The following is a 17,870-nucleotide window of genomic DNA, read 5'->3' as shown; positions in this document are numbered from 1 at the left end:
CTGTGAGGAATCTACACAACAAATGTAGTTGACCACATTGTGGTCAAATGTGCTCTGCAGGTTTGGTCGCTTAGAGATGTACGGTTCCTGTTCTTATGATTACAGACTCTGTAGCATTCAAAAACTATTGATAGTCTGATCTTCAGAGACCTTAACAGTCGCTGAGACTGACAAGAGGAAATCTGGCAAACTCATTGTCATTCTGACAGGACCACACCACCAGAGATTTCACATCGTAAGTCCAGTTTAATATAACATCTGGCATAATTGGCATTAATTACTGAGATTCAAAATTATAAGCAGTGCACCACAGAATAATAAATATACTGTATATATAATTTTTTAGAAGAATCTTAGCTCAAAATCTATTTGGGTGTAGGGGTGGTAAGTGAGTTGGATATTGCATATAGGGCACGCCAGCCCCAAAAGGTTGAGAACCACAGGTCTAAAATGTACTTTAAGTTGTTAACAGGTATTTATTGTATGTAGGTTTAGTATAGGTTTTAACCCTTTCCAGTTCGGCAGCTTGACACAGTCTGACAATATTTATTTGTTTTTGTTTGTTTTTCATTCAACTTTAACAGTAAAACAAATTCTTCCATTTCCACTTTCTCTTTTTTTATTTTATTTTTATTATGCATTGTAATTATGTATTTACATGTTTTTTATAGGATATTTGTATGTATCTTATTTGGACCCCAGGAAGATTAGCTGTCCCTCCGACGTCAGCTAATGGGGATCCATTAAATCCCCTACAATAATATGTGCACCTGCACTGATGGAGGCAATGCATGCTACACATGTCACAGGTTAAACTGTATGCTACACAGGGACTAGGGAGTCAGTCACTGCCAAAGAAAATAGTGCTGAATTGTCAGATGTCATGAAAGCTGTGAAGAACACACTGCTCTACTTCACCATTCTGAGGCTTGATGGATTTTACATTGCCACGATGTCTTGGTTGTGAGCTGGACTGTACCACTATTGTTGGAAACCCCATTATGCATAGTGTTTTCTCTCACACAATGCAAATTCCTCTCTGTGTCCTGTGTCCTCCTTTCCACTCTCAAGGTCCACCAAGCTTGTGAAGATGAACACCACAATATCAGGTAGCTCCACCAAGTGCATTCTAGATCCCATGGCGACTGCTGTGGTTTTCCCCTGTCTATATAGTATCCTCTTTCTAGTGGCCCTTGTATTGAACAGTCTGGCTGCATGGATATTCTTCAACATCCAAACTACCTCCACATTTGTGGTCTATCTAAAGAATGTGGTGAGTGAAGGGATTTGTGCTGGAAATACATTTATCAGTGCAAAAAATATGTAGACAACAAAATGATTAATTATATAATTCGCCTTCACCAATACTGTAGGTGGTGGCTGACATGCTTATGACTCTGACCATCCCTGTGAAGGTGTTGAATGATGCTGGTGTGGGATCCTGGCGCTTGCGTGTCTTCTTCTGTCGATACTCAGGCATTCTGTTCTACGCCTCCATGTACATCGGCATTCTCTTCCTGGGCCTCATCAGCTTGGACCGCTACCTGAAGATAGTCCGGCCGTTTGGGAAATATGCTCTGCAGAAGGTCAGGGTTGGTCAGGTGCTGAGTGCAACTGTCTGGGTGGTGATGTTATCTCTAGCGCTGCCAGACATCATCCTGACTGACAAGCCACCACAGCTCTCTGGAGACAAACTGACATGCACCGACCTGAAGAGCGAGTTGGGTCTGATCGCGTATGAAGCATCCAACTACTTCTGTCAGGTAACGCATCTACGTAATCTAAACATGTGTAATTGTAAATTGCAAAGCAGTAATTGTCTAAATGCAACGAGTAATGAGATCGAAGGGCTAGGCAACGTGAGCCTTGTCACAACAATCCAACCCAATGTAGTATTTATTTATAATAAGTTGTAAATAAGTTTTGCCCAGGTAGCTCAGTCGCAGCTCTTGCCTTTGGACCATTACGTTTTTGGATTCGATCCCGCCACTGCCAACTGCTGGGTATGAGAAGAATGGCTTGAGAAACTAAGTTGCAGGGTAAGTACTGGGAGCTGATAGGTGTTGCTCCAACTCAGCGATCCATCTCCCAGGGGTCTAGCTCATTGAAAACAGGATAAATACCCTCATTCTGGGTCGATACCAACAATAGACCACTCTTACTACTTACTTTACTTATTTATATGATATACATTGACAATTGTTTGATTGCTGACAGTGAACTCAAAGAAGCCAAAGTGATAAAATAAAAATGTGCCAGCCAGCCAAGATGTTGTCATACAATGCCAAAGTAATGGTTTGTAAACTTTTACAAAGCATGCCAGAGATTGCTTGTAAAAGTTGTGTAGTCGTGGGGACCCACAACTTTGTCATAGTTATATTATAGATGATTATATAATCATTGCTATAGAGTGATTGTTCAGTTACAGGGAACTCCACGTCTCTCCAGCTCTTTGTTCTGCAGGTGGAATTAATACAAGGGCCTCTCAGGTGGCATCTCAGTGCTTTATTGTGCTTCCTGTTGATGTATTGTGTCCAGGTGGTGTTCTGGGGCACACTGGCTCTGATGGTGTTCTGCTACACCTTCATCAGCAGGACCGTGTACAAGTCATACACAGCCTCCAGGAGCAGCTCTGAAGCGACCAGTCGCAGAACCAACGCCAAGGTCTTTGTGGTGGTAGCAGTGTTTTTCATCTGCTTTGCTCCCTTCCACTTTGTCCTTGTTCCCTACACACTGATCCAAACCCGAAACGCAGCAAACAACTGCAGAGTGGTGAACGCCGTCCACATCACAAAGGAGACCACCTTGTGGCTGTCGAGCATGAATGTGTGTCTGGATCCACTGATCTACATATTCCTTTGTAAAAAGTTCCGGAGACAACTAGTGGCCACCTTGAGTTGTAAGACCATCCCACAAGGCACTATGGATGCAGTATCTTCAACGCAGCAAGAGATGTCACAGTGTGTGACAGGAAATGTCTAAATGTCTGCTACAGTGTATGTCTGATTCGTGTCCACTCTACAAAATGCCTTGATTCAGACACATGTCAGATGTGTCCCAGAAGCGGCATGTGCCTGGCTTTTAAAATAATATGCTTCCCAGAACATAGCCTTGAGGATTGTGCCAAATAAGTGGTCCAGAGATGAACAACTGTAGCCTACTGTTCACCTCACCTGAACTGAGCTGGTGTTAGTGAAGTTATAGGAAATACATTGTATTATAGATAGATAACCATATTATGTAGAACACTGTAACATAACAATGATGAAATGGGAACATTTATGTGTAGTACTTCTGCTGGCCACCAGATAGGGCATTTCCCTAACATTCCGTGTGATTCGATAATGGGTGCATCATTTGTGTATGTACTCAGAATATGTAGAACATTATTACACATAAATGATATTGTAGTATGTGACTTTGGATGTACCTTAGACTATTTTCTAAAGGCAAACATATATGCAGTAGGAAAGCTCTGTGCAAATACAGTGGAATAGAGAGAGATAATGCTAAAATAACTAAATAGAAACTGCATAAACAGACTTGTGGCCCATGATCTTTCCCCAATAAAGTTCTCCAAACCAGACACACAAACAAATCTGCCTTCAAGGGCAGCTGCAAACAGGAAATGAAAAATAAGCATCCCTACCACTTCAGAGGACAGATATTTTCTCTAGAATCTTTACATGAATTGCGTGTGTGTGCGTGCGTGTGTGTGTGTGTGTGTGTGTGTGTGTGTAGGTGTTTCCCCAACCTCCCACAACTTGAACTTACAAAACCTTGCAGTCATGAACATATTCATCATCATCATCATTACCACCAAATTATTGCAAATTAATAGTGCTGTGTATTTACTGTATTCCCTCCCACTCCAGTTTCATTCTCCTGTTGAATTAGCTGATACCGTGGAACAGAACAGTGGGATCACTCCACCCAGCTCTCAGCATTGGTTCCCCTTTGCTAAAAATGAAACTGCTACAGTTCAATGGCACTCTTGAGAAATAACTGGAGAGAAAGGGACACCGGGATGCCTGATAGGAAATGCTAAGAGGATTGATAATTGTTTTTACCTATGTTTTGGCTCATAGACAGTACTGTATATACCGGTATAAATAATCACCTGCCTAATAAAGTCATATAAAGTTTTAATCATGGACTTTGTCACTATTCTTATCAGGGAGTCAGTATTAAGTCGTTCTTTTAGGTGCTGCACCCATGAAAGACCATAAGAAAGGTTTGCTCTTGCAATTGACATGAAAATACAACAACAGATATCTGATCCAGAGTGGATCCACCGCTAACATAACATAATGTGAACCTGAACTGAATCGTTACTACAGGTCACAGTTGGGTGCATTTAGGGGAAAGCATGCAGGAAAGGCTTCAGGAAATACGTTAGAAGTCAAGCAAGTTCATTCTTTGCTTTAATTGTGTTGTTCTCTCACATGCAAGAAAAAACAACAACACACAAAACAGCAACAAAAAAATCCTAAAACCTGCAGTGTCTGGTGAAGTAAAAGTTAAACTTAAAGAGTGTGAATGTCATAGTTAGATATGTAGAATTTGTTGTTTTACCAGTGAATCTCTTAGTTACACCAATATTGTTCTTGTGAAGCACTTTTTGTTATTGGTTAAGTATGTATCCACCTGTTTCCGCGAGAATTTACTGTAGCATTATTTGCGGGACACTTCCGGTTAACAGCAGACATACAAGCTCACGTCGCATCGCAGATGCAACCGTTGTGAGCTTGTAGATCACACTCGGATGCGGCGCCGGAAGCTGCCTGCACATTTTGCGCAATGCACGATGGATGTTGGAAGGTTGTGGATATAGATTGCTATTTACATTTTGAAAGAGGTAGAACATACTGGTCAACATGCGTGTGTGTGTTTGACACTTGCTTTGGCAATGTACTGTAAACGTATGTTTTCTCATGCCAATAAAGCTCTTTTGAGCCAACGCCATTCCTGCTACATTTTGGGAGACCATAGTGAAGGTTAACTAAGGCTTCAATAAGGATTTAATTTGGTTTTAGTCACATTTTAGTCATCTGAAATGTTTTAGTTTTAGTTGACTAAATATCATAAGATTTTATTATGTCTAAAAAAAATCTATTTTGGCGCCTTGATGGCGTCGTATTACCTGATTTTACAATTGGTTGCATGCTGAAAATAGCTGATGTACAAGCCCACAACGCGTCGCGCTGCGACACGGTGTGAGCTTGTACATCAGCTATTTTCAGAGCACCCGAGCGCAACCAAACATAAAATTACATGTCTTTTAGTTCTACTGGATCTCTTCTCCACTAGTTCCTGTCACCCTTTAACATTTTAGTCTAGTTTTTATTTGTTGACGAAATTGCCAATATATTTAGTCTTAGTTTTAGTCATCATAGCTTTCGTCAGTAGTCAAAAAGGTAGTCAACAAACATGTTTAGTAATAGTTTTAGTCGACAAAATCAACACGGCTGCCAATATCCTTCAGCACATTATCTAGATAGATAGATAGATACCTTTATTATCCCACGGGGGAAATTCAGTTGCCCAGAGGCAGCACAGCAGTTAAGGTTACAAGTTACAGAGAAGTAAGAAAAAGAAAAAGAGTACTGTAGTATACAGTCCAAAGAGCAAGCACAAAAAAAGATAAATAAAACATAAAGTGTCAAAAGCTATTGCAAAAAAAGAAGAATATATACATAAAGTGATCTAGTGGCAGGAGTGTTGTCAGTAGTGTGAAGTGTCGTTGTGGGGGCTCGTTCCCAGCTCAGGTCTGGGGGGAGGCTTCAGTACCATGGACAGCACCTAGCCGGGGATCAACTTGTTTTGTACTGTAGTTTTCTGATCATTATCCACTTATTGTAGTGAGAAATCTGCATTGCGCTCCCAAAAAGATTACCCTCTGAAACCAGGGGTGTCATAGTGGTAGGTCCTACCATCATACAGCTCTGAAATATTATGAATCTGGCAAGTTTGTGAAATACATCTTGGTATGTATGTCCATGTTTTATTATTTAAATTCATGTCAGTTATGTCACCACTATATGATCGGCATTCATCTCGGGGAACAATAACACCCAATTGGAAAGGGATAATAATAGGGGGAATTTGTGGCTTTCCGCACTGACAAGGACCATGCACAGACCATGCTATAATATGTCTTTAAATACACAAAGGGATAAACAAGCACAGGTAAACACAACTGACAATCAACACAGGGGTAGGCCAGGGGATTAACAGGACACAGGTGACTGAGTTTAACAAACAGAACAATCAAGACCGGTAACAGGTACTAAAAAACACTAGTGCAAAGTAAAACTCTAACTAAAACTAAGAAACAAGGAAGACCTACTAACACAAGAACAAAACAACAGGGAGACAGCACAAGACACAGATCGTGACAAATAACGCATATTAATTACTGGAGGACGGTAGCAAATGTGTAATGTAGTCTGTATACTCTATCAGTAAAGTATATTACAATGATTAATGGAGCCCTAATTATTTTTGATTGATTAACCTGTTACGGAACATAGCCAGTTCACACTATTGTGTGTGACGTCAATGAGATGGATGTGCTATAGCCATGTCATAAAATCTTCACACCTACATATTTCTCTGAAATGCTGAGGAAGTTGGGGGCTGTTTCCTTCTTCTACCATGCACGCATACTCTTGAGTTGTGCATGCCAGTTTCCTTGTTGCTGGCTAAAAGCAGAAGTGCTTGGGCACTATAATTGGTACGTGCTGTATGTGCATATGCCTGGTGCTGACCGCAGGGTGCTATGTGCCAGACACAAATATGCCCATCCTTTAGTTGAGGTACCAAAAACTATTTTGGTAATAGTTTAAGACTGCTTTAATCTAATACCAGTATTTGTATCGTAGGCTAGATTGATTGCAGTCGGAGCAGGCTTGCTTGCTGATTTGAGCAAGTCTAGATCCAGAGGAATACTTGGTAACTGTTTTGATATGACCTAATTGGTAAATGGTAAATGGTGCATTTATATAGCGCTTTTATCCAAAGCGCTTTACAGAGATTGTGCATTACATTCACCCATTCACGCACACATTCATACATCGGTGGCGGAGGAAACCATGCAAGGCACCAACCTGCTCACCGGGAGCAATGTGGGGTTCAGAGTCTTGCCCAAGGACCCTTCGACATTAACACAGGGGGAGCCCGGATTCGAACTGGGAACCCTTCATGCTTTAATAACGGTTTCTCTACCCCTGAGCTATGCCGCCCCACCTCATTTTGTCCTTTAATAATATTAATAATAATAATAATAATAATATTAATATTATTGTTATTATATCACCATGCTTGACCATGCATTTCACATTTGAGATATTTGGAATGCTAGTTTTAGTGCAATGCCATTTAACCACTTAAATGTGTATATTTCAGTAGATCAGTAGGCCCCTATGTTCTACTCAAACAAAGGAAGTGTGGTCTTTTGTGTGGTTTCAGTTTGGATGACTGCAGTTTGCATGTGTGTGTGTATGTGTGTAATTGTGACATCAAGGTCCTGTCCCCGGACTTCATAAGACCATGTGACAGACTTATGTCATTTACAGCTCTCACGGACGCGGTCACTGAAGCACGCAAGTAGGTAAGAATTTTCTATAATTTTGAACATATTTTGGAATAAGTTCTTAACAATGCTTACATGCAGGAACTAATTTCAAACTACAGGTATAGACGTTGGAAGGACTACGAATCTACATACACTACTTAATAAAAAAATCAAAGCTAAGCAATTGTGAAAGTACACATTTATGTATAATATTGTTTTGGGCATTGTTGGAATGTTTTTTTGTGTGAAGCTACAATTGGATGATTATTATCATTTTTTATCACACCAACCAATCAATTTGATATAACAATTGATTCTAGAGATACAAACTTCCAACTAGCTTTCCCGTTCAGGACATACTGTAGACCTACGTATATTAGGGGTTGACACTAATGGCCGATGCATCCTCCACTTTAGAGAGAGTTTGGTTTGGGGAGTCACAAAATCTTGGAGGCACCGAACAACCAAATTAATCCGGCTACGCGCCCCCCGAACCTCTGAATGATGTCATATTGTAGTTTGGACAAAGCAGAACCGAAGTAATTTCGGCTCTGATCTGCACCAAATATGGCACAAACACTGTTCAGTGGACTTCCATAACGATAGTCAAACCAGGGGCCGCGACATATAGACAGTAACAAGACAAAATAAGTGAACTGTCCACAGCCCACCTCTGAGTCACAGATTGACAATACATTAGTGTGTGTATTCTGCCTACCTTATGTGGTCCCCATGTGCCCCCACACATGTTCTCTGGAGTGACTGTTGTCATGGCAGACCCCTGAACAGTGTTTGTGACAAGTTTGGTGCGTTATGGGGAATCAGTGCGCATGTGGCACCCAGAGGCCCCTAATGTGGCCCCTGGTGTGACTATTCTCAGGGCAGACCCCTGAACAGTGTTTGTGACAAGTTTGGTGCGTAATTGGGAAACATTATGCCTGTGGCCCCACTTTTATGGCAAATCCCTGAACAGTGTTTATGCTACGTTTGGTGCAGAGTGGACCAACGGTGCAGCTGTGGCACCCAGGGGCCATTTTATTTTGCCCCTGGGGGCCACACATGGCTTCTGGTGTGGCCACTCTGATGGCAGACCCCTGATTAATCTGGGAAAATCCCAGTTGTCCTACGCCCAGTTGTCCTACTGTGTCCCAGTTCTCCTACTGTAGCCTGGAGCTACATGTAGCCTACCCCCACCTCAGCATTCGTACAGCTACTCAAGTAGTGTACAGCTCTTGCCGAAAATTCGCCGTCCTACTGCTGTAATTATTGTCCACGACATTGCAAGCGGCGCGAAGGCCAGCGGACCTTGGTCCTGCTCTTCGCGCCCGAGCGCCGCAGGCACGAGTGCCCGCCGTGGTGAATGCAATCGTTATATTTATGCCAAGCGCATATTTATGCCAAGCGCACGATAAACGCATGAATGGGATGAAGATCGCTTGCTTTACAGTCAGTTCGCGGACTAGCCCATACAGCCAGGCTACAGTAGGACAACTGGGACACAATAGGACAACTGGGACGTAGGACAACTGGGCGTAGAACAACTGGGACTAGCCCATTAATCTTTGTTTGTTGTGGATTGGAGCAGTTACCGGCAAGTTACATCCCTGTTTCCCTTTGGCACCCAGGACCCTCCAGGGGCCCTAATATGGTCCCTGGGGGCCACACAAGGCCTTCTTCTGAACAGTGTTTGTGCCAAGTTTGGTGCGTATTGGGGCAACGGTGTGTCTGTGGCACCCAGGGGCCCCTGGTTTGGTATACTGCACGTGCACTTGGGCCATTTGCGCAACACCTTTTTAGTTTTTTAGGCTTTATTTCAAAAAGTAAAATGTATTATTAAGAATTATTTTCACCATCTGAAAGTGTTCATGGGGACTTTTAAAATGATGAAAAAAGTCATTTTTGCCAAAAATGTCACTTGGGCCTTTACGCTCCAAGCCCTCGATAAGGTAAATGTATTTACCTGCCAGGGGAAGGTGACCAACCCTTAGTGTCACAGGACCGGGCAACATGTTCTAGCCATCTAAACAATCAGCCACAACGTCCCTAGTATTGACACAAACTGTAGGAGCGATGTGGAGGTACTGCATATTCTGAGAAACACGAAAAGATGTGTCATCGGCATCAAAGCAGACCATTAAATATAACTTTTCATCTTCCTTCTACTTCACTGTGCCATAGGCTATACATCAAACGGTAGTTTGATGCGTAGCCTCTGGCAGGGAATCAGTACCATTGAAAGTAATAGCGGCAAATCTCACAAGTTTTTGTGAGGTTTGTCAGAACTCAATGGAGGGGCCTGCCATGTTGTGTGATGCTGCTTGACAACAATCATTATTTGCGCCTTGTGGGAGTAAAACATTACAACCTACCATACTATTAAATAAAAGAGATTGTGGTGAGATAATTCATCCTCTATTATGGGTGTCACTGTCAACCCATACTATGTGATCTAGTTATAATAATGCTAAGTTGACACTTACTTACTACTTAGCATTACTACTGGTCAGCCTCTATCAATTTCAGAACTGAAGGGAATTGTGAAACGCAGGAAATGACAGTACAAGCTGGCAATTATTGTACATTACAGTGATGTGTGAAAAATGGTTGACACCCTGTTTGGTCAGGCTTTTAATACTCTGTGTGTGTGTGTGTGTGTGTGTGTGTGTGTGTGTGTGTGTGTGTGTGTGTGTGTGTGTGTGTGTGTGTGTGTGTGTGTGTGTGTGTGTGTGTGTGTGTGTGTGGGTATGTGTGTGTGTGTGCGTGTGTTCAGGATGGCTAAGAAACTCTCTCTTATCCGTACTTTTTGGACCTTTCTCCTGGTTCTGTGTCACTGGAGTGGTGAGTGAACAATATGTGTGTGTGTGTGTGTGTGTGTGTGTGTGTGTGTGTGTGTGTGTGTGTGTGTGTGTGTGTGTGTGTGTGTGTGTGTGTGTGTGTGTGTGTGTGTCAGACTTATTTGTTTTCATAGTAATATGTATAATCAACTTTTCTTCTTTTCTATTCTCTATAATATTTATGTTTTCTCCATTGACAGATGCGGACAACCATCATTCAGATCTATGCAATACGTCTATGGATTTCCCAACGGTGAGTCGCAATTTATTCATTCACTTAAGATTTTCTGTCTTTCATTTAGTTAATCTTGTCCCTGTGTCTGTCAATTCAGCAGGTGCTCTGCTATAACAGAACCTCTGCAGGAGAGATGCAGCCAGAGCCTAATGAGGAGTGTGAGGATGAGGATTTATCTATCTCTTTCTCTGAATCCTGCCTCCTGTATCCAACCAACACAGTCAACTGCACCATATTAGACCCTTTCCCCGCAGACAGCCTAGTCTCAGGCTCCATCAGGTAAGCTCTGACCCTCTCACAAGTCCCTAGTTTGCTTCCTGTCACAGTATATACGTTAAAGAGAACCTTTTACACTCCGATAATACATTGTCATTATGTGATGGGTAGTTGTGAACATGGACATGTCTGGAGAGAGACCAGACGAGTTAAATCTACGGTTGAGTTTGTCAACAAAAATGTATTTTTGTCTGGCCTTGATAGCTGATTTTACACTGGGTTGCATGGAGAAAGTAGCCATTCTAAAAGCTCACAATGCGGCGCGCTGTGACACGTTGTGAGCTTGTAGATCTGCCACTTTCAGAGGGCAGCACCCGAGCGCAACCAATGTTTTGACGTAATTCAATATATTTAGTCTTAGTTTTAGTCATCATAGCTTAGTTTTTCAGTTCTTGCCCTGATGAAGACCGTAACCGGTCGAAACATGTTGGCTGTTTTATAGAATACTTTATTTTCATTTTTTAACTTTACCTATTTTTTAGTAGGCTACCTCATTTCATAGCTTAGTTTTTATTTCGTTTTTGTCATTGAAAAAAGGTAGTCAGCGAACATCTTTCGGCATAATTTTAGTTAACGAAATGAACACTGCTGCACTAATCCAGTGTTTGGATTAACCTTAACTGTTAAAATAGATTAACATTATGACAGGGTTATCCGCAACATTGAAAACATTGTGCCGGAAATCTTTACAGAACATGTTTTTATCTCTTGTTTCTGGCAATGGGGGACAGTGGTGAACCTTCATTTAACTAATAACTTAAATATGTTTATTTTGTGTTTGTGTGCCTCTCTCACTCTGTTTACCCAGTACTTGTGATGGTGCAAAGACCATTTCCTACAGGAACTGGACGCTCAAAGAGGACAGAACATCGGAGAGAGGAGTTACAGTCAAGTCTGCAAGTCTTTTACACACAAAAGAGGACAACATATCATACATAATGCTCCGCATCAATGTGTCCCTACCTGACACATGGACAATATACTATGTCAGAATTGATTCAATTGGTAATATCCCAAGGCACATACAACCACTAGGTTGAGCCTTATTTCTATCTGAAAACAATATATTTCATTGTGAATTAGGCTTTACTGTTATTGACTTTGGATTATTATTTTTTTATTAATGATGATGACGACGATGGTGTGTGTGTGTGCGTGTGCGTGTGTGTGCGTCTGTGCCTGCGCTTGCATCTATGTAGAGGTCCTGTCTCCACCGGCGTTCGATGTGTCCCTGATAAATGGAAGTCCGGTTGTGAGTTGGGATAAACCAGTTACTCGGACAGACGTTCCACCTCAATGCTTCGATTACCAGTTGGACATCAACGGACAGGTGTGTAAAGTACACTGTATGTACGTATAGGCTACTTCATGTCCCTGCTTAACACATCTCATTAACATAGAGTCCCTCCAAAAAGAGAGTGATAAAGGGCTAAGAGGTTCAGTTACAGTTCCACCAACATGAGAATGACCAAGTGATGTGATCCAAGTGACTTTGAACATGGTGTGATTGTTAGTGCCAGCATCTTGGCTACTGGTGCCCCAGATATAGGTATAAAATCAAGGATGTGATACATTTAAAGGATGTGGCCTAATCTCATGCATATCAAACTTGGGTCCTTGAAATTTCAATGTTTGAGAACAGTGTGTAGAGTTTAGTGATAATATGCCTTATCCAACATTCAGTCACCTTGAAAGCTCTTGAAAGCTAAAAGTAAGGTTACAATGTACAAGAAAATAGCAGATCTATACAATACATGATGAGCTTGTAGCATCTCTGAATGTAAAAATCATTGAACTTTGAAAAGAGGTAGACCAAATCAACTCAAGAACGAAACCGACAGGGGAGATCAAGACTGAGTCAAGATGTTTGATATATTCTAATGAAGATCATGACCATAACTGTGTTGATCTCATAATGACATCATAATGAGGGGTGATAATTCCTCCGCCAATATTTAACAACTTAAACTCCATATGGTTGACTGGAGTCCCTCAGGGCTCTATACTGGTGTGTGTGAAAGAAAGAAAGAAAGAAAGAAAGAAAGAAAGAAAGAAAGAAAGAAAGAAAGAAAGAATGTTTTTACCTTCCATGTCTCAGTGTTATTAAGTTAACTCTGGTAATGTTCATTCACTCCTTCCAAACCAGACCATAAACACGAGTCGAGATGTCCAGCGGCTGTATGATGAATCAAATGCAGATTCCACACTTCCCTACAAAGTGAAGCTACGCACACGAAATAGCGAGTTTTGCCTAGGTCCTCACCACTGGAGTAAATGGAGTACCACCTTCAGTGAGTCACACCTTCAGTACAAGCCATTTGTGGTTTATATATATATATATATATATATATATATATATATATATATATATATATATATATATATATATATATATATATATATATATATATATATATAGTTATTATATACTACATCCATTCCTTGCTGGTTATTGGTTGGAAGGAGAAAGGAACAACTCAACTTTAGAATAGCCTGCTGATAGACAATATAAAAACAACAACAACAACAACAACAACAACAATAACATTGGTGGTCATTACCAATAGGACATACTGACACATGGATAATTAGAGGCAGCCACGTTATAGCTATCTCACAGCTGGAGTGTGTGTGTGTGTGTGTGTGTGTGTGTGTGTGTGTGTGTGTGTGTGTGTGTGTGTGTGTAGCTCTAGGTCCAAGTACATCGAGACCCGGTGAACTCAACAAGTGGTTACTCATGAGTATTGTCCTGTTATTACCCATGATCCTCCTCTCTGTGCTGCTACTATTCAAACGTCACAGGTACTCTCACTCTCTCTAACTTGTTCAATTTCACACTTTTTCTTTTACCCTTTTCTCACACACCTTTTCTCTCCTTTTCTCTCTCTCTGTCACACTTGTCTTCCATTCCTGCTGCTCTCCCACATGTGTTTCCTCTTCAGTGTCAGTTGTTCCACACTTAAACACTGCAAAATCCTGAGTGTCTGTCAACCCATTACAGCAGTGGTTCACTTTTTTCATGTCAAGGACCCCTAAATTGACAGTTTATAGCTTGCAGACCCCAATTTGAAAAGATATGCCAAGGACCACTAGCCTGACACTCAGCCTGAATTGACATTTTGTTTCTATTCACTCCATTATTCCGAAACAAAAATTTAAAGGAGTGTGGCTAGCGATTCAGGGTCTGGAACCAGGCTAAAGGGACCACAGTAAGAGAGGATTTTTACGGCTCTAGCAGTGATTTTCAACCATTTTCATTTCAAGGATCACCGGTTTGACATGCATCAAGCTACGGACCCCCATTTAATGGTATTATTATATTTGGGACCGCAATTTATATAGTAAAATGTGTTAATTTAACTAACTTCAAATGGAACCAAATGGACCCGAGCGGGACTATTTCATTCAAGTTGTACAGTCTCTGAGTTACAGACTTGTAAGGGTCCATTTGGTGTTTTAAATCAATATTTTCTAAAGGTAGGCAGCATAGTGGTCACAGTAGAATAACTCTGTGTAAACTGTGGATTAGGGAGAAAAATACAAAAATAACTAAAAAGGAAACTGCACACGAAACTTCTCCAAACCAGAGATCGAAAGTATTAAACACCACCACTTTACAGGAAGGATATGCCCTTTTTTTAAGCTAAAACCTTCATGAAGTGTGTGTGTGTGTGTGTGTGTGTGTGTGTGTGTGTGTGTGTGTGTGTGTGTGTGCGTGTGTGCGTGTGTGTGTGTGCGTGTGTGCGTGCGTGCGTGCGTGCGTGTGCGTGTTTTCAGAGTGGACAACATTATATTTCCTGCTGTTCCTCAGCCTGCTGAAAAGTACAAAGCCTTCTTGACGAATCCTAAGGCATTTAATGTAACACACACACACACACACACACACACACACACACACACACACACACACACACACACACACACACACACACACACACACACACACACACACACACACACACACACACACACACACACTCTCATCATTATCATGAATGGTGTTGTATTGTTTGTTCACTGCATGTTTTTTCCTGCAGCTTTTTCCTCCTCCTCCTATCCAGTCAGATTATTCTATGGAACACATCAGTGAGGTGGAAGAGAGAGAAGAGCGCCCCCTAAAGACACCTCCATAACAACCACAATGTGTACACTGTGATAGTACTGGACATTTTACATGTATTTATTTATTTATTTATTCTGGGAACTCTTTTTTTAATCTGTCTTGAGACTGTAAAAATGTGTATTGACTAACTGACACAGAGACAAGCTGCAACATTTCTCATGGTATACTGCGACCTTCGGTCGCAATTATCCTAGTGGTTAACTACAATAGCAATGCGGCAATTCAGATTTATAACGACTCTACACGCCCTCTTCGACCCCTCATTTGAGCAGTTACCATCGGGCAGGAGGCTTATAGTACCTCTAGCAAATAAGAAGGGTTACAAGACATCATTTGTGCCAACTGCAATGGAGATTTTAAATAAGAAAATGTTTAAATAGTTCCAACACCCACAGCCCTTGATCACTTTTGCACTTTTGCTATGTCATGGTGGGATGCAATTGTATATAGTTTTAATGCATTGTGTATTTTATGTATGTTTTATTGTTTTATACTGACTGACTGCCTGTGTGCCAAAGACAAACTTCTTTGCCTTTTTTTTTACTATTTTGAAAAACATTTTAAAATACTTCAAATAGCCAATCTACATCGACATTTAAAAATGTTTTTTTTTCTTCTTTTTTTAATAGTAAAAAAAAGAGGTTTAGGGTTTAGCTTGGCGAAAATAGGTCCTGTCAGCATGTCATTCAGTGCACGTTTATGTCATCATGTTCTTTTACTATTCATGTACCTTTAGGTTGTCCTAGGAGCTCATACAGTATGTTTATTATCAATTTCCTGCAATAACCGTATCAGGCTCTGCTGCAGGGGTTTGATGTCAGTCTGTCAAGCCTGTGCAGATTGTTCAGGAGAATCACAGGAGAAGAGCCACACCACACCAATTCCATATCATTGCAATATATATTTTTAAAGCAACGAGAGTGTCCTGACTCGTGACTGAATTTTCTTTAGCACATTTTTAAGTTCTGACTATTTGGGCAACATATAGTATTGCAACAGAAACAGAATTAAGTTCTGACTATTTGGGCAACATATAGTATTGCAACAGAAACAGAATTAATAGAAATTGCGCAGCGGGGATGGGAGATTGGAAACAGAGAGTAGAGCTATATTTTGGTCCATGCGTTACCCCTTATCCCTTAACTTCTTTGCCTTTTTTCACTATTTTGAAAAATATTTAAAAAAATGACAATAGCCGATCTACATAGACACATTGTACGCTGTTTTTCAAAATAGTACAAAAATTCGAAAGAGTTTAGGGACAAGGGGTAAGGTATGGACGAGAATAGGGCCCTTAGTCCCTACAGTTTCGCTCTCTCAGAAGAAAGCTGCCTTAACTTGATACGGAGCTGCCAGTATTTCAATCTCACTTAGCTCCCAGAAACTAGAGCCAGTGCAGCAGATTACCACCTATTATATATAACTCTATGATTACCACAGCAAATGACAAGATGAAAGGAAATGACAGCCACAATGGAGTTCACACATCTTTTTGGTTTTCATAAAGCTTGCAGCACACGACTGTGATGTTAACAGTTTCTCTGAAACAAAAGTGGCCACCTTTCTTGCAGTAAATGAGTGTTGTTTTGTTGTATGTCGGGTCCTTTTAAGATCAGTTCCCTGATGTTTGATTTCTACTCCGTTGTAAGGAGAAAATAGCAGCTCTACAAGCTCACAACAATGTAATGCTTAGTGAGCTTGAAGATTGGCTATTTTCGGCACACAACACCATCGTACATCTTAGTTTATAATAGTGAGAGAACTACAAGTACATAGACAATGAATTAAGGAGTAGTTCACCCCCAAAATGACTTTTTCTATTGATTACTCACACCATGGAGACTTGAGTTCAATAATGTTTTTTGTTTGGTTTCGTGAATGAAAAAAAAGAACTACACCTTTAGGGTGAACTACACCTTTAAGGGTATTCCCACCCGGGCAAGATAAAGATAACTATAAAAATATCTTTATCAAATCAATTGAATTTGAAGTGGATGGTAGTGTCCACACTGGATGCTGCCATCCACTTAAATTGAGAAAGATATTATCTTTATCTTGCCCGGTGGGAATGAACCTTTACAGTAGGTCACAGAGTAATGTAAAGGTCAGCAGGCTAAGCTTTTCTTAGTTGATTCTAGTTTACGTTTAATTTAGTTAAGTCTTATTTTGAAACACATGGCAAAACAGTAAAAGTTTATAAAAAAGGACTCCAGACTGAGCGCTCAAGGGAAGTCTTTTATTTTAGAAACTAATATTCAGTACAAAGGCACACATAATAAACATGTCAGGCAAGGCCAGCAATATGGCCACTTACAAATTAATCAAAAGTGCTTCGTTTGAAGGGATTAAAAGTTTGACAATATTCAGAGGAAAAGCTCAGACATTATGCTGAGGATTTGGACAGAGAAAACATTACAAGAGCACTAAGTATATTCATATTATCATAGTTGTTTAAACCATATTTGTTTAGATGAAATACGGTTCAGAAAGAAAAAAACAGAAAAAAACAACATTAATTTAATTTAATTTCCAGATAGTTCATGACTGCCTGACATGTCTGTGCGACATAGGAATGTATCAATGATGTTTGATTAAGCAGCAAAAGAAAGAGAGATTTTGATTGTAAAGACAAATACATTAAAACGGTTACTTGTTTGTCATCAGTGCTGCACACAATATATTATTGAGAAATATGTCCTGCAACTACATGTCATGTAAACATCCACAAACACTTAATGTCAAGATAAAAGTAAAATAAATAAATCACAATTAATAATGTACTGTTCTGTCATGAATCAAACCTTAGTTAAATGTATATTTACTGTG

At 40.5% G+C, this 17,870-nt stretch overlaps 1 protein-coding gene and 1 long non-coding RNA gene across 2 annotated transcripts; both read left to right on the top strand.

The window, feature by feature from the left end:
• Positions 1 to 883: 883 nt before the first annotated feature.
• On the top strand, positions 884 to 12,187 carry LOC308291768 (P2Y purinoceptor 12-like; the record flags this gene model as incomplete). Its single annotated transcript, XM_080733896.1, has 8 exons — positions 884 to 960; positions 1,072 to 1,273; positions 1,374 to 1,763; positions 2,539 to 2,899; positions 10,611 to 10,663; positions 10,746 to 10,924; positions 11,730 to 11,813; positions 12,121 to 12,187. The coding sequence occupies 8 exons, from the start codon at positions 884 to 886 to the stop codon at positions 12,185 to 12,187; spliced, it is 1,413 nt and encodes a 470-aa protein (XP_080590022.1).
• An 888-nt stretch (positions 12,188 to 13,075) lies between these two features.
• Positions 13,076 to 14,770, top strand: LOC308291221. The gene is made up of 3 exons (XR_013962320.1): positions 13,076 to 13,212; positions 13,609 to 13,723; positions 14,699 to 14,770. It is a non-coding gene; the product is annotated as an uncharacterized lncRNA (long non-coding RNA).
• The last annotated feature ends 3,100 nt before the right edge of the window (positions 14,771 to 17,870 follow it).

This window comes from Nannobrachium achirus, assembly GCF_963921795.1.
Source record: "Nannobrachium achirus genome assembly, chromosome: 9".
Classification (NCBI taxonomy): Eukaryota; Metazoa; Chordata; class Actinopteri; order Myctophiformes; family Myctophidae; genus Nannobrachium; species Nannobrachium achirus.
This window is presented reverse-complemented; position numbering and strand designations above follow the sequence as displayed.